Source organism: Paroedura picta, chromosome 3 (assembly GCF_049243985.1).
Source record: "Paroedura picta isolate Pp20150507F chromosome 3, Ppicta_v3.0, whole genome shotgun sequence".
Classification (NCBI taxonomy): domain Eukaryota; kingdom Metazoa; phylum Chordata; class Lepidosauria; order Squamata; family Gekkonidae; genus Paroedura; species Paroedura picta.
Genome location: NC_135371.1, coordinates 42526056 through 42552130, shown reverse-complemented (window position 1 = coordinate 42552130; position 26075 = coordinate 42526056). Strand labels below are relative to the sequence as shown.

The window sequence follows — 26075 nt, the reverse complement described above, 5'->3', positions numbered from 1 at the left end:
ATTGTTTATCTACAGAATCGTGTACAGATCAAGGGTGCTGATCACTTGGATACAGGAAATAGACAAGAGAGCAAGGGGTGCGGGGAAAGTGCCATAAAGTTGCTTTTGGCCTCTTGAAGAACTTAATATGTTCTTTGAAAAAACAAATAGGATTTTATTTTACTTTTTTTTAAAAGAAAGAAAACCCCTCAAGGATCCAGGGAATCAAGAGATGGCGTTCAGCTTGCGAAGGTATTGCGCGCGTTCTTAAAGATCCGCAGATGAAAGAGTTTTGGCTTAGATGAGTTTCTCATTAACAACATCTTAAGCTGCTAGGGGAAATGACGCCTCTGTTCCCGCAGCCGGCACACTTTGCATCTCCTTGTACCTTCCATTCAAACGTGTCGGAAAAACGCCGAAGCTGCATTACGCGCGAGCAACTGAGCGAGGCTTCTGAAGGGCGGGGGAGGGGAAGGAGCGGCCGGGGTGAGGAGCTTCCTTTCAAATGCATTGGTCGGTCTGGGCGCGTTTTAGGGGAAAGGTGGGGAATTAGGGCCGTCAAGAGGGTTCAAATGCCCACCAGAGTCCAAAGCACACGAAAGGCCGAGGAAGAAGCGGCACGCAGGTTGGGTGTGGGCCAGAACTGCCCCCCCCCCCAAAGTCTGGCTAGTGAAGGAGGTCTGAGCCAAGCGCTTCTCTCCGGGGCTGAAGTTCCCTCGCTCTCACTCTCCCTCGGTTTGGCCTGCTCCGCACGCAGCCGGAGGGACCGAGTCCTTGCCACTCCCTGCACCAGCTGAGACCTGGATCTGCCCACCAGGCCTGTTTGATCGGATGCCAGGGAAGGGGCAAGAGGACGGGGCGGGAGGGGAGGAGAGAGGGAGCAGGTTCGTTTGGGCAACTTCTAGCGCTTCCCGGTTTGAAATCAGTCTGGGCTAAGTTTATAAGAAGTTCCTGATAGAAGAATGAGCCCGAGACTGGGGGAATGTCTTCCAAGGAGGTTGTGTAATGAATGAATGGCACATAAAAGCCCGGTCACCTGTGGGAAATGCAAACGTAGGCACCGGCCTTATGCGCTGGATTCAGGGGGGCTTATTCCGAGCCCTTCCATACCCTTAGAGCTACAAGTGGCAAACCTGGGCACGGTTGCTTCAAAGCCACCTCTCCGAAGTCAGGAGGACTGACCTCCGAGGAAACAGGCGAAGGTCTGGGGCTGGGCTGCATGAAATGTGGGGTGGGGGTGGCTGTAAAGGGACAGGAGACACAAATCTCCTCGACACTATTATTTGAGCCAGAAGAGTCGACGCTCATTCGAGCCTCTCCTGCCCGCCGCAACTGAAAAGAGGGGCGAAGGGTGGCTTCTAGGAAGAGAGGGGCCCGGAAGAGAGGGGGCGAGCATTTGCGTGCCAGGTCCCTGGCCTAAGCCACTTATAGGGGCTGGAACCACTTCAGGCGGCAATCCTAAAGGCTGGTTCCAAGCAGCAGGTTCTGAGCGCACAGGACCCTACTGCTGAGAAACCTGGTGGGTTAGCATTGCTGTACGCAGCGCACAAAAGCAGGCCAGGGTGCCGCTGGGCGCGCTGCCCTCTGCCTCCAGACCAGCCAGTTTCCCATAGATCTGCTGACAATGGGTCCCCGCCCCCACCTCGATCAGATGGTTGCCTGCCATGTCCCAACAAGGTCTTTGCAAGGTTGAAGGATGGGAGAAAATCCCTTCCCCAGCAAAGACACCTTCAAGCAGTCCCGAAGTGCCTTTTCCAAAATGGGGGGATGGATGTGCAAGAGTGAGGACGACCTCAGTCCCAGCACAGGTCGCCACACGCCTCGCATCTGTCCTATATTAAAGAGGATGAAAGGAGCAGCTTTTGCCCTGAAAATACCAAGGACTGGGTGGAACAAAACTTCCCTAACTCAAGCAGTGATATTTCCCTGACCAGACTCCTGCTTCTCCTACTGATAAATGCGCAAACATCTCTTTAGATCTACCAGAGCCTGAAGGCACGCAGGTCGCTCAAAGGGTTGGGGGAAAGCAGCTAAGAGGGCACGAAGGCAGAATGGGATCGCCAGTAAATATCGAGGAAAAAAAGGGGGGGGGTTGTCTCGGTGTGAGAATGGCAGTCGCCCTTGCTCTTTTCACCGCTCTGAAGAATTGAGTAGAAACCCAATGCCACCCCCCCCCCCATCACCATCCACCGTTGAAAGCAGCCGAGAGGCTCCTTGCGCAGGACCATCAAGATTTAAAAAATCCTTTGCTTTTGGGTGTAATGGGAAGAGATTTTGTTAGGCTCTCCAGAGTCTTGGGTTTGAAAGGAAGATTGAAGACTTTTGATCAGGACCAGGAAAAACAAGGCCAGGCGAACCTAAAACAAATGCGAAGAGACACAACGCTGGCAGTGACCACGAATAACAAAGCAGAGAAGGTGACTCTTCGGGGGGGGGGAAAGGAAGGTTCTGGGTTTTGGGTTTTTTTTTTTTGCCAGTCTGTCCTGCGAATGAAAAAAATCAAAACCAAACCCCAACCATACCCTAAATGCTGAGAGGAAGAATATGGCCACTAATTTTGTCCTCCGTATTGTAAAATAGGTTTGACTTTTAAAAATCTGCTCGGAACAAACGTGGACTTGCCATTGGGTGATCGAACAATTCCCTCGCCCCCAATTCATTGCTCCTTCCCCCCCCTCGGAAAGTGTGAAATGATACCAGGGCAATGGGGGAGAGGCTGCTGACCAAGCGGTTAGCCAGCTCCGGCAGGAGACTCAAAAGCTTCCTTCGCTTCTTACCACCAGAAGTAGAATTTAAGACTTAAAAAAACAATAACCCCCACACCCCTAGTGACAACGAAGTTACAGGTTAGGAAAAGAAAGTACTTTTTTCAAAAAAAGAAAGACTTTGAATGTGATTTTAAGCTTTATCCTGCGGCATCATTTTTTAACCCCATAAGGAATGAAAGGTGAACTCAAAGTGTGGTCTTTGGGGAATCTTTCAACCCTTGGAAATCTCCTAGCCTCGTCCAATTGGAAACGGCTTTCTGCTTCCGAGGGGGAAATGTGCAAAGCACCCCGTGGGAAGTCTTCGTGAGCCAAGGCTGCCTGCAAATCGACCCACACTTCCACTAGGAATGGTTTCAGGGCCACTTTCTTTTTCTTGTGCAGCAACTCTTGGGTATTTTAAAATAAGAATGGACGAATCCGCCTCCTGAGACACTCGTTGCCTTAGCCCGCTCAGTTCTTCTGCCAGTGTCACGAAAGCGGCTTTAAATAACAAGTTGTACTTTATTTTTGTTCTTTGTTCCTTCACGCGAACGCAAAACGCTCTGCCTTGATTCTCCCGGGGAGGGCGGGGGGGGGGGGAGAGAACCACGCGTTGCAATCCTGAATGCGTTTGTTCGCAAGCAAGTCCACGTCCCTGTGCGTACGGCCGGTGCGAATGAACCGCCTGAACTCAGGAGGATGGCCGTTACGGCGAATCGAAAAATACAAGGAGCGCATTGCTGGCACGCCAGTGGGGAGAAAACAGGCAGCCGCGCTGCAAACTAATCGCTAGCATGAAATGTGTTTTGATTCGAACATGCGCCTGCGAAGCAAACAAACGCCAGCGAGCTTGCTCTGGTTCGAAACCGGAGGGAGTCCTTTAAGAAACGGCATCGCTCCCCCCCCCATTTTTTTGGGGGGGTGACCTCTTGTTGGTCCACTCTGGTCTAATTGTTGTTGGTCCCTCCTCTAATAATTGGGCGCCCACATTCTTGGTGTGTGTGTGTGTGTGCAGGGGCTTACTTAGCACTTAGTATAAAGTACATGCTGCCCCAGAAACAGGCCAAGCTCTGCCAGTTGACGAACCTAGCTACTAAGGAGAATGGCTGCGTGGGGGAGAAGGAAGACGTGTGTGTGTGTGTGTGTGTGTGTGTGTCGGTGGGGGGGGCAAAAGTAGAACAAGGCGAGGGGAGCGTGGGATGGAGTGTGTGCGCGCGCGCAGGGAGCGGTGCGGGGGGGGGAAGAGAAGAGTCTTTGGCGGGTTCAGCGCTTTTTCGCTGTTTGGAGTAAATGAGGGGAATGTAGATTTTCTGGGGCCAATCGCAAGGCTAGGCTGGGCGCCGAGCTACTGATTGGCTGGGCGGTGGTTCTTAGCCCGCGCGTCGTCGCCCCTAGTTCATGTCTACTGAACTGAGTCCAGCTGGCGCCAGAGCTGACATAGGATGCTTTGGGGATGTTACAAAAAAGGCCAGCATAAGTGGCGCTTGCCATCCGAGTAAGAGCCTCCGTCCAGGCCGCCTCTCCTGCGCTCGCTCGCCGCGGCATTTCCATCCTCCAAACAATCATCCGTCACCCCCCCCCCCCGCCCCCACCCCCGTTTACAACCTCATAAAGAAACTTTTCAAACATTCGGAGTTAGACTCGCTCTGCTGGGAAGGAAGGGCTCGCTGTAAGTATGCTGGCTAGTCTGTGGGGGGAAGGGAAGGAGGGCAAGGCGGCGGGGCTTTATCCTGCAGGACCAAACGCATCGGGATTACTGGGGGGGGGGGGGGGTGACTGCCTGTGTATTTCTGAAGGGGGGGGGGCATTTCTTTCCTTTCCTTCCCTGTGTGTGTGTTTGTATGTTTTTTGCTTTGAGTTTCTCAATTGAAACTAGATGTAAATCAAAAGAGGACTGCCTTCCTGTCCTCCTTGTGTGAAAGCATATCTGCCCAAAGTTGCTTTAAGGACAACTGTGGCGAAATCTGTGCTGGTGATTTTTTGTTGTTGTTGCTTTTTTCCCTTTCCCCAGTAGCGAACTTTAAAAAAATGGCTTTGGGACGCGTGGAAGCGGCAAGAGGGGAGGCTTGGAGAGGTTGGGGGGGGGGGGAGAGGGGAGCTATGCACAATCTTTCTCCCTCCCTCCCTCCCTCACCCTCCCCTCCGCTCCCCATTTCTGACAACCCATGTGGCCGCAGTGTCTCTGCTGGCGAGAGCCGGAGGCGCGCTGGGCGGGCGGCGGGGTGGGGTCTTGCTTCCTGGCCCGTGCTAACCTCCCCTTCCTCCTTGCAGGTGGGCAGCCCAGGTGTGCGGCAGGAGCGCCCGGCGACGACTTCCCCGCTGCCAAGAGGGAGCCCCCTTCCGAGGCCGCCTGAGCTGCCTTGAGACTTCGACGCGGCCCACTTGAGAAGGGGAGGGCGGCCCCGGAGAGACCCGGGTTGGGGCGAGCGGGGAGGCCTTTCGGGGCGGAGCGGGGCAGAAGGCCGCAGCCATGGAGGTCGCCACGGACCAGCCCCGCTGGATGGCCCATCACGCCGTCCTCAACGGGCAGCACCCGGACTCGCACCACCCGGGCCTGGCGCACAACTACATGGAACCGGCGCAGCTCCTCCCGCCGGACGAGGTGGACGTCTTCTTCAACCACCTCGACTCCCAGGGCAACCCCTACTACGCCAACCCGGCCCACGCCCGCGCCCGCGTCTCCTACAGCCAGGCGCACGGTGAGTGGGGGGGGGGGGCTCGGGCTAGTCCTCTGCTGGGAGGAAGGCTGCGGCGGGGTGCTGGGGGGGGGGCGGCGAGAGGGGGCGTCCGGGGGCCTTGGGCCGCGGGGGACTGACGGCCGCCCTTGCTTCTCTTCCCGCCCCGCAGCGCGCCTGACGGGGAGCCAGATGTGCCGGCCCCACTTGCTCCACAGCCCGGGCCTGCCGTGGCTGGACAGCGGCAAAGCGGCGCTCTCGGCGGCCCACCACCACAACCCGTGGACGGTCAGCCCCTTCGCCAAGGGGCCCCTGCACCCGGCCGGCGCGCCCCCCGGCGCCCTCTCCGTCTACCCGGGCGGCGGCGGCGGAGGAGGAGGAGGCGGCGGAGGAGGGGGCGGCGGCGGCTCGTCGTCGGGGGGCGCCTCGGCCGCCTCGCTCACGCCGGCGTCGCACTCGGCCGCGCACCTCTTCGGCTTCCCGCCCACGCCGCCCAAGGAGGTCTCGCCCGACCCCGCCGCCGCCAGCAGCGCCGCCTCGCCCGCCGCCGCCAGCCGGCCCGACGACAAGGAGCCGCCGCCGCTCAAGTACCCGGCCGGCCTGGCCGACGGCCTCAAGATGGAGAGCGCCAGCCCGCTGCGCCCCAGCCTGGCCGCCGCCATGGGCGCCCAGCCCGCCACCCACCACCCCATCCCCACCTACCCCTCCTACGTGCCCGCCGCCGCCCACGACTACGGCGGCAGCCTCTTCCACCCGGGCAGCTTCCTCGGCGGGCCCGCCTCCAGCTTCACCCCCAAGCAGCGCAGCAAGGCCCGCTCCTGCTCAGGTAAGCCCGACCCTCCGCCCGGGACTGGGGGGGGGGCGCGTGGGGGGGGACCCCAGGTAGCCAGACCCCCGCCCCATTGCTCGAGGGCTAGGCCCCCTTGCCCTGGAGAGAGAGATCCCAGGCCCACAGCTAGTTGCTGGCTCTTGCATGCCCCTAATGTTCCCATCGCCCTCACCCTCATCAGGGCAACATCGAGAGCTACTCCTAACCGAGGAGGCCTTGGGGACACATGTGCCATGTACCTGGGGCAATAGGCAACACAGCCCACTAATCCAAAAAGACAAAACATGACACAGGATGAGTGAGTGAGTGAAGTTTCGATCCCTTTAAAAAGAAAAGAAAAAAGGGAGTCAAATAAATGCTGGCTTTCGGTGATCCCCTGCTCATATACCGGCAGTATTAATTCGGAATAAACCTACCCCTCCTGTCTAGGCAGATAAAAGCCCTGGTTGCATGTATGGCTGATATTGCAGGAACAGTTTATTAAATGCCTTGTGCCTGTATAAAAGGGTAGTTAAATGTCTTAAAAGGTGGGTAAATATCGGGACTGAGTCATTTCCAAATGTCACTTTTTAATACGTGGCATTTGGTCCTCAATGGATTTACACAGCCCGCTTTTAATAAGAAATCAAATTGAATTTATTTGGCTGTTTTGTGAGGACGGAGGAGCAGCTTGGAACAGGGGGGGCATCCATAGCTTTCAAAAGTTTAATTTGTCGTTGCTAATTGCTTGTAGGCAAGCCCTTGCTCCCTCCAAATTCCACCCCACTGGTTTCTGTAGCATTTGGTCACCATTGGGCCCAAGGGACACAGTAATCCGTTGGGGAGGGGGGAAAAACCAAGCCAGAAACCCTGGCAGATCTGAATTATGCAAATCAGGGTTTATATTGGAAAATCTCTTAACGCAGCAACATAAAGGCCTAGGCCAGCTGTATTCTCTGGAAATGCTTGGCAAGATCGGGTATTTCTTTGCCTCCTTTTGAGGTATCTCCACTGAATTGCTTTTGTTAATTTTCAATGAAATGCATCTTTATTAAGGAGGGCAATTTGCAAAGAAGGAACTGCTCAGGTCTGAAATTTGCAAGGCCATTTTCTTAAAACTTCCAAAGGGCCTGATTTCCTTCAGATCATTCAGAGAGCAAAAGTTCACATATAGTTTACATACCAGTGCCACGGCTAAGGTACCTTGTAAATACTAATTTAAATGAATCCATTAAAACGGGAAGAAAATAAGTGACACACATAATCTTAATTCCTGCTTATCCCTTTTTGTTAAACATGTCACTTTAATATTTTGTTCACAAAAACTTCATTCCAGAAAGTCCTTTTAACCTCAATTTCTTTTAAAATCTCTAAGTTTAATGAATAATAATCCCATGAATAGAAAACCAATTTGTGTTCATTTTGCCACGTTAAAATTCTTGCTTTTTAACCCTTCATCAGAAGATAATAATAAATCTTTTTTTGCTTTACGGTCACATTATTCCAGCAATGTGACCGTAAAGCAAAAATAAAACAGGATATTCGTGTATATTCACACATCTCTTTTCAAAGTGGGTAGTAATTCAGAAACATGATCTCTTTTATGAGCACTGCAACAAAAATATCACATGTTTTACTGCCTCAAGATCTCTAGTTCAAATCACTCCCTTTAGAGAGTGAGTTGAGGGGTGTGTAGGGGTTGGGGAAAGTCACACTTTTCCTAATAAGTGACCAAGTGTTGTTGCCAACATAGAGAAACAAAATATAATGGGGGTGGGGAATCTACATTCTGCCACTCTTTTTGTAAACTGCTCCAGACTGTATAAATAGTCAGCCACCTTGGAGAATTAGGTCGCAGTCTCCCCTTAGCCCCCCTTCCCCTTCCTGCAATATAAGGGTTTTTATTAGATGTGAATTTTTCTAACTTTTGTAATGGAGACCCCCGTCCTGTATTTGGAACTGGGGAGAGTTCGTGACCACTTAATGTTTTTGTAGGAAAGCCAAGACTCACGACAAGGCGACTCCTGCAGCTTCCTGCCCAAGGAGGGACAAAAGCTAGGAACTCGGCTTCATAGCATTCCCTCATTTTTCACTCCAGCCTGCACTGTTTAAAAACCACCCACTCCACAGATTAAAGGAGACACAGGCGTAGCTGAACTCAGCGTAGCCTGCTCGAGTTACTGGCCAAAGTGTATTTCCTCTGCATTAAATAGGGTATGATTTGCATAAACTATGTGAAAAGAATTTTCTGGATTGAACAGACTTGAAAAAAAATGAATTTTTAGCAAATAACTTTTTGTTGGTTTGTGAGTATGGATACATATATATTTCAGAGCCTTTTGAGCCAATCGGGAACAACCTATGGCCAGTAAATGGAAAGAAAAAGAGCGTGAATAAGCCAGGAACAGAAAATGCACATCATAAATTAGAACTTCCTTAGGAAAGCATAAATTGGAGGAGAAAAAAAAGTTTTAAAGCATCCCCCATATAATAACATGCTAACATTTCTCTTTATGTTATGTAGGATATTCCCCTGCTTTACTAGTTTAGAGGGGGGGAAACATTCACTAGAAAAGTTTGGGGCTGCTTGGGTGGTGGCGAGTTGTCCTTCCACCTAGGTAACCATTCCAAACGGTGTGGCCCTCCCTGAAGAATTATTGCTGCTCCTGCCTAGTTGTCAGAGATGAGGAGAATGCACTCGCAGAGGTGGCCCAGGTTGAGGGAGGAGTGGAGCAGAGCACCTGGTGTCATGTTGCATTTCAAATAATTCCAGTTCGATTGGACCCTGTTCTTTTTGGATCATTGCTTTTTAGAAATTGCTGCTTGTAAATCAGTGTCACTCTAGAGATGGCCTAGACAGCTTAGCCCCTCCTTGCATGCCCTGTAAATGTTTTTCACTGATCTCCCTCTCTCTCCCCCCCTCCCCTTAAATGCATTGAATAATGTGCTGTTTTGACTTCTGGAATATGCCTCAAAGGACAATGCAAAACGCTTTTGTGAATTTGTTTTTAAAGAAAGAAATCCGGTTTCTTCGTGTTTCCATTTAGAAGGCAGAGAGTGTGTCAACTGTGGAGCCACTGCCACCCCTCTCTGGAGAAGAGACGGCACTGGGCATTACCTGTGTAACGCCTGCGGGCTCTACCACAAAATGAATGGTCAAAATCGACCTCTCATTAAACCTAAACGGAGACTGGTAGGTGTCTCTTTCTCTACTAGGGGCTAAGTGCTTTAATGGGACCACACACGCATCTGATGGAGAGGCAGTGGCCTGACCCATCTCCAGGGCTTCAGAGCTGAAAGTAGACAGCAGTACATGAGATCGGTGTCGGCCAGAGGTCACAACATAGCCTAGAGACAGGTTTTAAGGATGCTAGCTGCAGCCATTTCATGCCAAGGTTCAGGATAGCGGCCATTTAGGATACGTGTTTCTCTGTTTGTGCACATGAACACAATTAGCGCCTGTATCACACATTTTATTATATTTTATTTTATTGTAACTTTTGCAACAGTGCCAAGAGGCTGGGTCAGTATTATTATCTGTATGTTGCAAAAAGCGGAGGGGGGGGGGGAGAGAGAGAGAGAGAGAGAGAGAGAGAGAGAGAGAGAGAGAGGGAGGGACATGGGTTTGTCTTCTGTTTCCCTCTCTCTATAATCTTCAGATCTCTGCCTGTTTGAAGGTGTGTGACAAACCCTGCCTGCCTGTTTGTTTCTGTGGCCGTGCTCTCTGATCTCTCTTGTCCAGAAAGGACAGCTTTAATTCATTTGACCTCTCGGACAGTTCAGAAGAAGGTTGGAATTGGAAGTGTTGAGCATGTCCACCCTCCCAGACTAAAAGTACAAAATGTGACCCAAGGCAGAAAGTCCAAAGAGAAATCAAATGAGTCAGAGTTGCTGCTATCAGCTCAATAATTATTTTGATAAAGCAATTTTGCAGTCATAGATTCCATGGCAAAACTAACATTAGCTCTCTTTGCAGGCAGTCCTCTAATTGCCCTTTTAAGAAGCTGATTATTTTTCCATGGAGTCACCTATACTTTGTATTTTCATTTGAGCGATTAAAAAAAAGAGAGGCCTTTCTAAGCTCCCAGTAGTAGTTTCCTATCCGGATATCTGTACGCTGAAGATAAGGAAACTTTGTGGATCTGTTTCCTGACTCTAAAAGCTTTAAAGAGTTTCTATAGGCAAGGCATGCCAGTCAGGCTGGCTGTTTTGAAATTGCGATTACACTCCATTCCACAAATGCTGTATAAAAACCTGCTAAGAATAATATTTGTTGGAGTAATGTGATTTAGGGGGCCTAAAAATCTCTCTGCCATTGGGGGGCTTTTTTTTTTCTTTTTCTTTTTTTTTTTTTGCAAGAGCAAATAGTGGGAGATCTAATGGCCTGATGGAATATAGAGGATTTCGGCTGGGAGTCAAAATTTCAACAGGGAGAGCTTCTTAATGACTTGCTTTCCTTCTGAAGTGACTGACACGTCTAGAAAAATGTTAAGACAACAGTGTAACATTATCGTCTCTTGCAGGCTGAACTCCGTGCCAGACTAAATGGGGACAGGCCATTGAGTTAAGCAGCAGAGTCTAGTATCAATAAACCATCTCAAATATGCAAACATCGCTCCCCGCTTCCAAATGTTTGGGAGTCTGCAAGCTCTTAACTAACTGCAAGGGCTGTTGGGGAACACATTTTAAGATTTAATTTGTCTTATCATTGTTTACTCATTTGATCAGAGAACTGAAGGAGGAGGGGAGGAAAACTGACATTTCAGCAGTGAATACTGACATCTTGTTGCTTATCTGTAAACAATGTCCAGCATAATGATTACTAGTTTTAAATGCAGTATTGCCTTGATTTCCTGTGGGCCTTCCAAAACTTTTTTTAAAAAATTGGATACTTGACTATTAACGGGAATGTTAGAACAGTGTTTGAGTCCAGGGGCACCTTTTATTCAAGCTATAAACTTTTATGTGCATGCACACTTCCTCAGATACAATGGAATGAAAATTACCAGTCCATACGTTATAGGTAGAGGGTTAGCAGCAAGTTAGCATACAGCATAATGAAGATGTTTAACAGATTCAGGGACCAGACAGGAATTGCAACCTTAGTTGATACCGTTACCATTTGTGTGGGTTTAATTCTGGGGGGGAAACATAGTGAAGGAAATAAATATGTCAGAATTGTTGATTTATGGGCAGATGTATCCTCCCTTGTGAAATGCTGAGATTAACCGAAACCCTGCCATTATACTCTGTCCAGCTTCTCCCAGGGGTGGAGGCAACCTTAACAGCATTTTCTTCTTTGAAGTGGGGCGAATGGCTGCGTGGAGTTGTCTCACCTATCCCCAGACTAGAGAAATACATTCCAGTCTACCATTCCAGATTATATTACATTCTACTATGTAACATTACAAGCTACTATTCCAATCTATTATTCCAAATAAAAAATAAAATAAAATAAAGAGGATGTGGTTCTTCTGGTAGATTGGTGAGAACACAGTAGTAAAGGCTGAATGAAGTACTATATGTAATAAAATAAGAAACTGGTATCCCTGTTAAATTTGGGGGATTCTATTATTTTGAGTGTTCTAATAACTTGCAACTCAGCAGTGTCCCTGTCCTGAAGTTTCTTTGCAACACCCCCCCCCAAAAAAAACTAAGCTACTTCGAGGTAACTTACTTAATGTCTTAGAAGGTTGAATTGTTCTCCTACAGATTTCTCAATCTTGTAATTCTTGTCAGATTGGTGACCAAATTCCTTTGGCATTGAGTTTGATCTGTTTGGGTGTAGCCCAGCTCAAGAAGCTGAACAAATGAAAGTTACTACAACACTCAGAACAATGGAATCTCCAGGACTTAACAGGGATATTGGTTTTTTATTTCACTACATATGCTCATTCAGCTCTTTCAACTGTTACATACACCAGAAGGGTTGTATGTCTTCTTTATTTTATTACGTATTTGAAATACTAGATTAGAACAGTTGCTTGTAATGTAACATAATGAATAATAATTGTATGTAATGCAATTTGAAATGGTAGATTGGAATGCATTTCTCTGTTCTGGGGACAGGGGAGATAACTCTACACAGCCAATAGACTCACTTTAAAGAAGAAGATGCTGTTAAGGTTACTTCCATGCTGGAGAAGAGACGAATGGAGCAAAATGGCAAGGTTCTAAGTTAATTACTCTCACCATTCCACAATTAAGGATATATCTGCCCACCAATCTCCAATTTTGTTATTCCTGTTTGTTCATTAAATCTGTTAAATGTCTTCATTATGCTGTATGCTAATTTACTGCTCACCCTCTGCCTATATGTATGGACTGGTAATTTCCATTCCATTGTATGCACACAAAAGCTTATACTTTGAACAAAACTTTGCTGTTCTAAAAGATACTCCTGGACTCAAACATTGTTCTGCTGATCAGACCAACATGGCTACCCACCTGAATCTACTTTAATGGGAATGTTAGCTAGAGGTAAAGCCAGAAGGCATAGCTCTGTAAGAAGAGATACATGCATTTGGATCCAGTTACAGTAATCTTCGGGCACATGTATGGAAATGAAGGTGCAATGAGTGGGGTATATCTGGCAGTCTGCCGGCAAATGGTAGGGTGGCATCAATGTAATTCCATTAATAATAATAATAGTCCATTGCTACTAGGCACTTCTGAACTGCTGAGTGAAGCTCTTCTTGCTACTGATCTTCCAGCATGAACCTCTTTTATGCTTAATTAAGTATATGGTCCACCAAGGTTAGTTTTGTCTATTCAGCAGCTCTTCAGGGCCTCAGGCACCGACTTGTTTAACTGGAGGCACATGGGATTGAATTTGGGATTCTCCGCATGCCAAGCATGTGCTCTATCGCTGAGCTGTGCCCCTGCCTTAAGACGTAGCAACAGGCAGAACATTTGCTTGTACATTTTGAGGACTTTCCGCATTGCCCTCCCCTATAGAGGGCAGAGTGTCACTTGCAACCCATTTACTCTGCTATTAGGTCAAAGAAAGGAGGCCTCTGAATTGAGCCCAAGCTTCTCTCTCCCTCTCTCCTTCCCTCCCTCCCTCCACCTGAGCAGCTGATCGGGAATAGGATGTCCTTCTAGACCGTAGAGGTCAGAGGTGGTTTGCCATTGCCTGCCTCTGCACAGCCACCCTGGTATTCCAAATTCTAACTTGGCGTTTGAGAGCTGATGAGATCAGGCTAGCCTGGACTATTCAGGTCAGGGCTCAGTTGTGAACAATAAGGCTGTAATTGGGATAGCCTGAAACATTTTGGTGCCTGAGAAAATCTTGGTAGGGTTGCCACGTCCCCTTGCCTACTGGCAGGGGCTGGAAGGGGGTGGGGGAAGGTGGCCACATCCTGGCTGGGAAACTCCTGAAGACTGGGGGATGGAGCCTGAGGAGGACAGGGACATCAGAAGAGTACAGTGCTATGGAATGCACCCTCCAAAGCAGCCCTGTTCTCCGGGAGAACTAACATGGGGGTGAGCCGGAGGCTGGCATCCCTAAATCCTGGCAGTCTTGCCAACACCCACTTTCTAGTGCTCTGTTGTTGGGCAGGCTTGCTAATTACAGTAGTGCTCACGCAGGAGAATATCTGGGCAAATGATGCTGCCTGGGTCACGGGCACCCATCTCCCACTGTGCTGCACACAAGGGACAGTTTAAGCTTGCCCCATGGGAGGGTTACCTCAAGATTTTTATACGGTATTTTTACTCTTGCTTTGTTTTTGCTTTTGTTTGTTTTTTTTGCAAGAGCGAGGTGCACTGATTTCCTTTTTTAAAAAACAACCTTATGACAAAAATATATTAGCTCTACAGCCCCTACATGCCAAGTGTAGTAACAGCTATTGTAAAAATAAATTAACATCAGTATATCACTGCCATTTCTCACCTCTGAGAGCTAGCGCGTAAAGGGCTAGCACTCCATTACAATACTCCTGATGAAACTGTGAGAATCGACAAACACATTATCAGCTTTTCATTAGTGTATCCTGACAAATAGCCATGACTGGAGAACCAGCATTTGTTGTACACAGTGGAGACCATCAAGCCCCTAATTCTCACACTTGAGCTGCTCCTAAGTTTCAGTTTGTCTGAAACTGGTGTGAGATGGTAGGGAATGGAGCACAGTCACACCTTGCGTGGTCTGGCGCTTGCTCTCAAGGATACAGAATACCGTTCTGTCTCATATTCTTCTACATACGTGCGGATGTGCTGTCCAGTCACAACTGATTTTTAGCATCCTGGGCAAGGGACTTTCAAAACAAGTTTGCCTTTGCCTTCTTCTGCAGAGTCTTTCTCGGTGGCATCCTATCCCCTGATTAGCTTCTGAGATCTGGCTAGATTGGGTTATCCCATGTCGACTCCCCTTCCCTTATACCACCACAGTACTGTGGATAATTGCCTGAGGTGCCATTTCATGGCGGTTTCAGAAATTTCTGGGAAAATGTGCCCCAATAAATTAAACCAATACAACAGTTTATGCAACATATGTCCCATGTCATGTTTGTGGAGCATTTTAAAGACCAGGCAGTCTATGGTTTATGTTAGAAAATACATATCTTCTCATGGCATTTACCAGTTTGTACCAAATGGAGATTACCAGCAATGAAGATATTTCCTGGAGCAGGATACCTTTGAACACTTTGTAGGAGGGATTGTTTCCCAAAAGAGAGTGCGCATTATCCGCTCACACACAAACCCCTTTTGAAATGACCCTATTGTTTTCAGGGTTATGGGTCACCCAGCCAAGTGCCAATCTTGGGGGGGAAATTAAAAGTTTTGTGTGAATGTACATCTTATTCTCTTTCATGTTCAGGAGTGGAGAATCTTTTTTTTTTCCCTTGGAGTTGAGAAAAGTTATAGAACAACAGGGGTAAACATAGGAATTTCCCCCATAGATTTCAGCACTTCACAAGCATTGAAGCTGCACTGTTTTGCTATCTTCTAAGTTCACGAAGTCAGTAGTGGGTCAGCCGTTTTTGATGTAAGACTTCAGTTGATTTTCTAAGGCTGCAATTCTAAGTATACTTGCTAGGGAGTGAGTCTCAATAAACTCAACAGGAGTTATTTCTGAGTTTAAATGCTTAGAATTGCACTGTGTATATGTAACAAAATGTAAGGGCTAGTTTAACGTTCTTCATTTCGCTTGCAAAAGGGCAGTGACAAATTATACATTTTTAATGGAAAGCTGCAATGATTGCTGCCAGAGGATTTGCTAAAGAAGTATCTTTATAAATGTTTATGACAGACCGTACATTGCATGACAGTGCAAATCTTGATGTTACAGCAGTGTCGCAGACAGATATTTTGGTCCAAGGGCTAGTGAGTTAAAAAAAAAAACAACCTCAGGTTGAATGGACTAGCTGCCTAAATACACTAAACTATCAGGTTACAAATCGTAATCAATGTAAATTCTTTTTGTCCTGATTAATACTAAATGCATGTTAGGCCAAGAGTACAAATCATTTCTTTAAGTGTCTTGAGAAATCAGAAATCTGGGTCTCTCGGGTTTACACTCATGTAGCCCTTCGTGAAAGATGGGTGGGTACACACACCAAACATTTGTTACCTTGGGTGGAAATGCCAAGATTTGTGATGCATCTTGCATTGATTGTATCGTAAATATTGCAAAACATTGAGAAAGTAGGGCGGAAGCTTAAAAATAATCTGGGGATCAGTCTCTGCATTATTGCTACCACAAAGTTATTTATCTGGATAGTAAGTTTTAGACAGTTCCTCTCGAATTTTCAGTGTCCAACATAAAATCCAGATTACTATGCCCATTCTGATACACGGAACTTTGTGAAGATGAAATTTCCCATTTAGTTCATTGGAAAGGCAGTTTCATGCATACAGAGGATGAGAAAGCAAGCAGGGTGCCAGCAAATGGACACCAGGGCTGATACCATCAAGCAGCTGCAGAATCAGAATCCCAGGGTATATGGATCAAAGATGTTAGACGTCAAAATGCTTTCAGGTTAAAAACGTCCCCTGTTAGTAGCTAGACCTACTTGGACACACACTATCTGTTAGCATTGCTGCTTTTTTAAAATGTCAAAATCCCAAAGAAAACATTTTAAAATTAAGGGTGGTTTTGTCTGATTTATTTCATAAAGAGTTTGCCTTTTAAAATTGTCATTTTTGTCTCTCTGCTGGCGGCACTGCCACTGTCTTCAACCGTTCCTCTCCCTTCTTTCATCAGTCAGCAGCTCGGAGAGCAGGGACTTGTTGTGCAAACTGCCAGACCACCACCACCACCTTATGGCGACGTAATGCCAACGGGGACCCAGTCTGTAATGCCTGTGGACTTTACTATAAATTGCACAATGTGAGTATTTGCTCACGGCGCCGTTTCTTTGCTTGCTTAGCTGAGATTGATGCTTCAACTGAGTAGCGTCCACCAGCCCTGTATTCATGGCACACAGGGTCCTTTTTAATTTTTTTAAAGAAGCTCTTTAAAGTTCCCCTGGGAAGTCACAGCCATTCTTGGTTGGCATAGTGATGCTGTGTTCAGTGACATTACAATGAATCAGCTTGGCTTCTAAAGCGTGGGTAATTTAAGCAAAATAGAGTTACAGCTCTTGGTTATAACGAAACCATGTCTTGCTCTCTGTCTACCCAGCGATTCAGAGGCCATTTGAAATGGATTCATGTAAAGGTTAATCCCAGTGGGGTGTCTTTAGGAAAGTGTGGCCTTAAAAAAAGAAAGGAAAGAAAGCAAAGCTTTAAGAAAGCTCAGATGAATTCCAATGTGAAACATTTGCTACATTTTGACACATAGTAGTAGAAATTAAGAGATTTCCCCCTCTCCGCTTAGAACCTGAGAAGTGAATGTGGGTCAAAGTGTTAGACACACACACACACACACCCCGCTTAGAAAATGAGTGGAAGTGAAGGATAAATCCAAGGAAAGGCAGGCTGGACACTGCCAGATTAAGTCCTAATTATTTTTTTTGTGGGGGTGATTTTGGTGTGGGGTTTTCATTAAACAAATCAAACAAATCGAGGAGGAAATGATGGGGGAGAGGCTTAAAATGATTCCTATTGAGTACATTCTCAGGCAAGGGGGAGGATGTCTCTCTATTTTTATTTTTCACATAAGAAGCCTGTTTTGCTTGCATGAGCCTGATTTTCTCATTTATTGCAGGTGAACAGGCCTTTGACCATGAAGAAGGAAGGCATTCAGACCAGAAACAGGAAAATGTCCAACAAGTCTAAGAAAAGCAAGAAAGGCTCTGAGTGTTTTGAAGAACTTTCCAAGTGCATGCAAGAGAAGTCTTCTCCTTTCAGCGCTGCTGCACTTGCCAGTCACATGACCCCCATGGGACACTTGCCACCTTTCAGCCATTCTGGACACATCCTGCCAACACCTACCCCTATCCACCCATCTTCCAGCATCTCATTTGGACATCCACACCCATCCAGCATGGTCACAGCCATGGGATAGAACCTGAAGATCCAAGGACTCCTGTCAAAAGACCTAAAAACACTGGGCTTTGCCTAAGATGACACCCAGGAAGGATTCTGCCCAGAAGAGAGGATGTAGGGAAGGAAGGGAGAAAAAAGGGGATCTCATTCCAGTGTGGTTCACCTCTTAGTGCTGGACCTTGCAATGATGGGTCTTCTGCAGAAATGCTTAATGGTGCCTGTTATGCACTTTGCCCCCTCAGGTAAAAGGAGAAAGAGGAACTCACCTGTTTGATAGGATGCCTGCTGGTCCCAGCAGAAAGCAAAGGTGGCTGAAGCAGTAGAAGAAGCTGGAGCCAGCTTTCCTTTCTCTTTGTTAATTACTGTGAATATTGTAAAGAGATTAGCAACCTCCCAAGGCAGAGGAAGCCGAGTGGTAGCCACCCATGCTGGATTTCTATCACGGACTTTGTTTTGGGGGAAGAAAAATGGACAACTTTATAAAAATCTACTTTTTAAGAAAACAAATCAGACACAGGAAAAAAAATCACTATTTATTTTGCTCGTATTCCAGAAAGAGCTTCAGAACCCTTGCATGTATTTGTGGATCTTATTATTTTTGAAAAGAAACATCCACCCTAGTAGGAAAAAAAAAGTTGTTTTTGATTGCTTAATGGCCACTGTTTTGATTCTCTTCATGGCTCTTAGATTAAAAAAAAAAAAAACTACTAGGAAGCGGATGTCCGTGAGAGAGGGAAACTTGTAGCTATCATAGGTTACAGTAGCCTCAAGGTGCGGATTATTTTAATATAACTCCTGCGACTTATTTCCTCAATGTGAAGATCTTTTTAAAAAGCGTGGCATCCTACCAGAAGATGTATACACTGGACACATGGCTAAAAGGTTTTCCATAAGGAACAATCCTGCATTTGCTGGAGGAGAACACACAGGAAGTCAGCGTGTCTTCCCTGTCCAGCCACCCTGAGCATTCAGGGAGCAGCAACAGATGCCCCCCCCCACACCAGGTAGCCTGCCTCAGTCCCCTCCTGCTTGTTCACTCAGTCTGATGCTGGGCTACCACCTGACAATAAACAGCAGCCTTGCTCATTCCCAAGGGCTGCGTGCATCTTGCGGCTGTCCCAAAGAGATGCCACTGTTCCAGACGACCCCACTCAGAACGCTTGTCTGCTGTGCTCCTTGAATCAACACCTGCTTCACCCACCAAACTCTGCAGCCATCACTTGCTCGGCCTCTGCATCCCGTGTTCCCCAGCTACCTGTTCAGTGCAGGGCTTCCCCGTTTGCTCTTGTACACTCCTTTCTCTGCCTTCTCCCCTCCCCTCCTCTCCCCAAACCTGCTAGAATCATGAGAAGGAGGATTTCTGTAGCCCTAGTGGTTGTTTGGAAAATGGACAACATTTTGCACTAAGCCCCAGGAATTGCAACCCCTTCCCCCACTCCCTTTGGAATTTCAAATCTACCCCGTGCTGCTGCTGTCATTTCAGTAGGTCTTGTGTGGAATGCCCTAAAATAAAGGCAGTGAAATAGCATGCTGTCTTTTACTGACTCACAACATTGTTCTGTCTAGTCCAACAACGACTGCTTTGATGGGTAGGGGCAGAAGTTCTCAGATAATATCCACCCCCACCCCTACCCTGATCCTTCTACAGGAGGGGCCAAGGAGTTCACAGAATCATAGAGTTGGAAGGTACCTCCAGGGTCATCTAGTCTGAACCCCTGCACAGTGCAGGAACTCACAGCAACCTGAGGTTAACCTGAGGTCTTCTACCTGTAAAGCATGTGTGCTGCTATAGAGCTGCAACCTCCTGCTTTGATGGATTATCTTCTTGGGGCTTATACAGAGCATGGCCCAATTCAGGGCAGGAGAAACGCGAACCTTAACTTTGCAGATATTGATCATGACCTTTTTGTTTGTTTTATCTTCAGAAGTTGGCCAAGACATAAGACATCTTATCTTGCTAATCTCCTGCTACATTTTAAACATTGTGTTCAAGCATAGGTGAAAGTGCTGTCTATAAAGCATGCATGCCACTACAGATTTCCCAGTTGGAATAGCATGAGGGGCAGAAAGAGTGTGAAGAACCCCAAGGCAGCAGTGGGGGTGGGGGTGGGGTGGGGAAGAGGATCCTTTCCCATTTCTTAACAACAGTTCCAATGCAGCAACAGATACTGGGCAAGGGCAGGTGACCTGCTGATGGGGAGGACGGGGTGATGCCGGCTGTTTCCTGTAGCACATCTGTTTATTTTTAACCAAAGTCAACCATATTGGGGAAAAGAAGTCTCCCATTTTGAAACCATATTGTATGTAAACAACTGAAAAATAAAGCTCTTGCCAGTGTGAAGTGTATTCTCTTAATTGTTATGATCTGATGACTCTCATGATCACAAGGTCCAGTAGAACATACGGTGTACATATTTAGCTATATTTCTGATGAGAAAATACCCCTGTGAGCAGAGGGGTTTGATAATGTAAACTGCATAAGCTTAACTCTGTGACAAGCTTTTTATTTTTAATTTTTTTTAACCAAGCCAGTTGTATTTTAACTGCAAAAGTCTGCTTAAAAACAAAAACAAAAGGGTGTACGTTGTCCCCCCCCCTTCTCAATATGTAATTCAGCTACTTGATAAGGAATGAAGGACCAACCATCCCAAGCAAAACAGCTTTCCTCTTGTTCTGGCCTGTGTAGGCACCTATAGCTGCACTTTGTAAGAAAGAAGAAATAATCACTAAGAGAGAGGGGGGGGGGAATCCTACTTGAGTGAAATAACATTTGCAATTGACTGAGATGGAAATATTAATTCCTTTTCCTTTCCCCCTTTTTGGGTGGGCGGGGGAGGGGCTTTTAAAATGGTACAGTGATCCGTAAACCATTCGAATTCCTTTAGGATCGGGGTGGTTGTGAGGACGGGGGAGGTTACTGATATTGGGGCGCAATCCAGCCAGCACTGCTGCCGCTGCTGCCCAGTTGCCATTGACTTCCATGGGGCAAGCTCTGTCCAGCCCCCCTGGGGGGAATGGAAGGGTGCGCAGCAGATGGGCTTGCTGGGTGGGATCCACAGTTGACAAAGTGCAATATATTGTCAGTCACTGCAGCGTAGAAGAACCGCAGTCAGGATTTAAATTATTTTGTACTTGTATCAGCATAAAGATTTGGCAGTATTTTCTTTCTTTCTTTTTTAAACATTTTGGCTTAATTTTTGGATTAGTGAACTAAGTTATTGTTAATTATGTACAACATGTTTATATATTGTCTGTAAAAAAAAAAGTGTATGCTTCCCTCATATTCCTTCAAGGTGAATACTGCTAAGAATAATAAAAAAAATACCCTTTTTTGTGAAAGAAAAGTTATTGCTTGGATTCATGCCATTCATACTTTCTTTTATGGGTTGATTCTCTATCCTGATTCCCTAAGTTACTGACTGCCGGAGATATAGAGGTGGGCTTTGGTGCTTGAAACCATTTGGAATGCAAAACAAGGAGATATTTATTTCTGGATTGGTGCTGGGATGGACCAAAATCTTCTGAACACCAAAGCTGCTGGTGCTTCCAAACAGCTGGATTTTAGGAAGAACTACTTGGGCGGCACAAGGTGGTACAGTTTGGGGTTCCGTGGATCCAAGCCTAGATGCAGGACCCCACAGTAGTTCCTTGCTGCGGCAGAGGGCTGCTTCCCATCATGCAACAGCAGCTGCAGGCTTGGCCAGTGCGTGCCCCTATGTTGAGAAGCTATCCTTAATTAATTCTCATTGCTGGGCATGAATAAGAATACAATGAGAGCAGCTGGAAAAATGAGCTTGTCTCCTTTTAAGTCACATATGCAAAATGTTGAGTGGCTGCCCTTGGAAAACATAACATGGGGGGAAAGCCCAGTGTGTTATTAGTAAAAACAGAAGTTAGAAACCAGTGTGATTGACGTTTGTACTTATTTGGCTTGAAATTCAGAGGTTTAAAGAACCAGTTGGGTTTTTAAAAACAATTAGCTTGAGAATAAAATCGTATGCTAGGTGTTACAAAATAAGGTTTTCTGGGTCTTAAGTTAATTAAAGAATTTGTGGGCTTACCAGGTAAAATAACGAAGCATTTCCCCATGCCCTTGGAAGTCAAATACATTAGGTAATATGATTCCTCCCTAAATCTATCAGGGCTAAAGCTGAGCAGCAAAGGATCAGAATAGCGCAGGCTAAAGAGGGCAAGGCACTGACAGAAAGGTCCAAATTCCGGCTGTGCCCCATTGATCGGACTACCTCTTTTATTAGGCTAAAGCAGTTAGCTGAACCACTGAGATTTAAGACTGGTTTTATTTTTATAATTCTAAAACGTGCCTATGAGGCCTTTTGCATGACTGAATTATGCATTTGAACAACAAATGAAAAAACAAAACGATTTTAAGCTTCCTGAGAGAAAATACCCTTCCCTTACATAATGCAAGTTACCCTGTCAATTGCAAATGGGTTCAGAATTCCATATAGGGTGTCTGCAGTTCTGCCAAGATCATCGGATTTTGCCAGGCAGCATATTTCAGCATTTAACTGTTCAGATTTAACTATTGATAAGCTTCAACTATTGTTGAACAAGAAGGTAGTGTATTCCCCATGTAGCAAGGCCCAAGTTACACACACACACACAAGCGTGAATGAACACACAGTTGCTTATTTGTAACCAGAACCCACTGATTTGATTCACTGCAGTAATTGCATTGACCTTAGCCCAGTTAATCTTGTCTTGATTGTGTCCATATTTTGAAATCCAAAGGAACAGAGGGGAGCTGGATCTTAAGTGCAGTCTGTCAGGTTCTTTGCTTGCAAAGGGTTTTCAATTCTCCCAGATTTCTTTGCAATGTGTTTTTTTGGCTTCACTGATGTCTGTGTAGCGGTTGAGCCTCACCCCCAAGGTCTACACATGACTCAAGGCCGAGTTCACAGATAGGAAGGGCAGTTTTTTTTTAAGAAGACTCTCCATATAAACACAAATGGTACTATATATTTATAAATGGAACATATAGATTTATATAAAGAAGTAAAAATTGGGGAAATGTTTCATTCCAGCTGAGCTATTGATCAGAATCACCAACCTGATGACAGCAAGAATGGAACCCAGACTCTTCCATAGAATTCTCTCTTGGGGAGACCTAGATTCAAATCCTTGGTTGCCATGATCTTCATTCGGTGACTTTGGGCTGATCATCCTTTGTCAACCTAACCTGTCTTACGGTGTTGTTATGAGAACAAAACTGTGAGCATACTTCATTACATCAGGAGAAACAAAACTGCACTGGCTTCTGGTTTATTTGTGGGGACAATTCAAAGTACTCAAAAGTCCCAGATGGCCAGGAATAAGGGTGTCTCAAGGACAACTTAGCCTGCCAGGAAATTAAGATAATGTGCTGAGACCCTTCTCTGTGTTTTCTCCACCTCCAGAGATTTGTTGGGCTGTAGCTGGTCCTGTGGTGACAGCCTAGCTAGGACACTGTCTTCTCACTCATATTCCTCTAGGACTTACTGTATTTGCTGGCATATAAGACTACTTTCCCCCCCTGAAAAACATGCCTCCAAGTGGGGGGGGGGTCATCCTATACGCCGGGTGCACTTCAGTTGGGATAGACATAGCTGCCCATAGTGGCCCATAGTACTGTAATGTAATGTAACAAACTCTATATTTTGAGTGGAAATGTTGGGGGGTCGTCTTATACGCCCAGTCGTCTTATACGCCGGCAAATATGGTACATTTTCATGAATTGGTTGTAAAGAGAAGCCGTTCCACTATCATTATTGAAGTACGGTACTGCTTCTGATAGTGAAACAACATAAGCTTCCTCAAACTGCTCGTCCAACCAATAGTAGTATGACAGAAATATAATGAGGTCAGAGCTAAAAAAAATACTTAGTGGAAGAAATAAGTTTCCACCCTAAGTTGCCTCACAATGACTATAAAGCAGACTAGCTAGATCTTTGGGAATTCCAGAATTCTGGCCTTCAGTAAACTTACTCATAAAGATCTTCATTTGCTCTTAATTTGAGGGGAGGAATGGGGTTCCCATAGGAGAAGGCATCCCTAAAGTATCCCATATCTGGTCTGTTTAAAGCTTTATAGGTCAAGTTTCAATTTAAACTCATTTTTTCCCCAGCAATCAAACACTAAGAGTCTTGCTTGTTGGTACAGATTTCTGACATTACTGCTTTTGGATCCTGTTGTTGGGATTAATGTTTTGAAGCCATGCTTAATTGTCATGTCTCTAAGGCCACATCAAACGCTGAGAAGATTAGGTTACAGGCAGCGTTTGATGTCAAAATACAAGAGAAAATAGATTAAGGGAAGGGAATGATGATCTACCTTTTCAGAATATTTTTGCTGAGTCTTTTGGTTGACTTTTTTTTAAAAGAATGCCTTTTAAATGCCAGTATTTCCCAAACAATCTTTCTCATTACTTCCCACCATGCCTTTGTTTACCCTCTGAGGCCTGAATGAGTTAACAATCCCTCTTTAGGGGTAAACATAGCATAATTAATGCAAACGTCAAGTTATCTGGGTGACCTGTAGATGGCCACATGAGAATTTTATTCTTTGCCAAACATATATTGTTTACAGTTGGAAAACTAGACAAAAGACAGCAATGGACAACAAAACTCACATAGATAAATCAAGTGAAATAACATGCAGTTCTATTACACACACATTTACCACTTGCCATGGGTTACTTCTATTAAGTGCATTTTACATTGGTGAAAGGCACCAAATTTGACAGTCTTAAAGAAGTAAATCTTTTACTTTGTGGTCCAGCATGGTCAGCAGTCAGAACAGCTTCCTGTGAACAGTGACCCTGACCCTGAAGTGTGAGAAAGGAATGCAGTCCTAATTCTTGGCCTTTCCTCCAAGAGTATAGTAGCTGGGCCATTTATGTTGACCTGAAAGAGTAGTTTTAGAAACGTAACTAGTCCTATTGTAAGGGTGTATTGAGACAAACAGCTGAAGTGGTGTAGTCAATGGATGAGGGTGCTCATGGTCACATATTCATGGAGAAGCCATGGCATCACCACTTCTCACCGCTTGGCACATTTAAAATGGTTTCTAAGAACTGCATGTGACCACTTGATATGAAATGTCACACTTTTAAAGTAGATGTCACCCATGCAAACACACAAGCACAGAGACTCCTTCACCTAAAGACAGCCCCCTTGAAGACCTTGGTTAGGAACGTGAGTAGGTGGTGAGTAGGTGGTGCTGCAAATATGCTGCTCCTAAGCTGTATAGGGCTTTGAAGGTCATGAGCAGCACCTTAAATTGTGACCAGAAAAAGACTGGGAGCCAGGGTAGATAGACCAAGACTGAAGTGATATGCTCCCTATGACCCACACCAGTCAACATCTAAGATGTAGTGTTCTTTAACAATGGAAGTTTCTGAACTCTTCTCAATGGCAACTTCACAGTAACCTAATCTAGCAATTATATATTTATAAATGCGTATATATTTATATAAAGAAGTAAAAAGTGGGGAAATGTTTCATTCCAGCTGAGCCAGTCAGCCAGCCCCACACCGGAATATTTAAGTAACCAGAACTGGTAAAGGTCACAACACTCTGCTTTAATTCTCAACCATCCTGGTGGTTCTGATAAGGCAGAAAGGTGACATTTACATTTTGTAAAACAATCAGTCAATAGACTAACCATGTAACGTGTTATACGGCAGCTTGGCAATGTATAGTTAAGGAGAGAAAAATATATTCTTGGACACTTATTTAGCATCCACATAGTGCTTTTGAATTTTCAAGGAGTGGGGGATTTGGCAGCTTTGGGGCTTCCCATCCCTACTGAGTTCCCTTCTCTGTTCAAACTCTGCCCCTCTCTGGGCTCTGCATCCAAATCTCTAGTGTTTTCCTAACCCACAGGTGACAACCAGAGCTCTACTGCAATCACATAATGAAAGCCAGGTTGGGTGGAGTAGTAAGCAAGAGAACAGTAGCTTGCGTAAGGCCAATCAGTGAGTTTGTGTCTGGGGCGAGATTTCATGCAACTTCCTGGCTCACAGCACAAACAGACTCTGTCTTCTGCACCACATCACCTATTCACATTGTATAAGACAGTAACATGCAGGTGGTGTAAACCCATAATGATCACTACCTATTTGAATGGTTTTTTACACTATCAGCATTATAAGGTAAAGGTATCCCCTGTGCAAGCACCGGGTCATGTCTGACCCTTGGGGTGATGCCCTCTAGTGTTTTCATGGCAGACTCAATACGGGGTGGTTTGCCAGTGCCTTCCCCAGTTATTACCGTTTACCCCCCAGCAAGCTGGGTACTCATTTTACCGACCTCGGAAGGATGGAAGGCTGAGTCAACCTTGAGCCGACTGCTGGGATTGAACTCCCAGCCTCATGGGCAGAGCTTTCAGACTGCATGTCTGCTGCCTTACCACTCTGCACCACAAGAGGCTCTA

General features: G+C 46.1%; 1 protein-coding gene across 4 annotated transcripts in view; it reads left to right on the top strand.

The window, feature by feature from the left end:
• GATA2 (GATA binding protein 2) overlaps positions 1 to 19979 on the top strand; it is a 29938-nt gene extending 9959 nt beyond the window's left edge. For 2 of the 4 annotated variants that reach the window (XM_077325415.1, XM_077325413.1), the window contains exons 2-6: positions 4998 to 5425; positions 5574 to 6227; positions 9224 to 9402; positions 16417 to 16542; positions 17362 to 19979. In XM_077325415.1, coding sequence (XP_077181530.1) covers positions 5197 to 5425; positions 5574 to 6227; positions 9224 to 9402; positions 16417 to 16542; positions 17362 to 17661 — 1488 coding nt within the window. In that variant the 5' untranslated portion in view covers positions 4998 to 5196 and the 3' untranslated portion in view covers positions 17662 to 19979. Of the gene's footprint in view, positions 1 to 4022; positions 4396 to 4997; positions 5426 to 5573; positions 6228 to 9223; positions 9403 to 16416; positions 16543 to 17361 lie in introns of those variants that run through there. The other 2 variants (XM_077325414.1, XM_077325416.1) reach the window with 2 other exon arrangements.
• The last annotated feature ends 6096 nt before the right edge of the window (positions 19980 to 26075 follow it).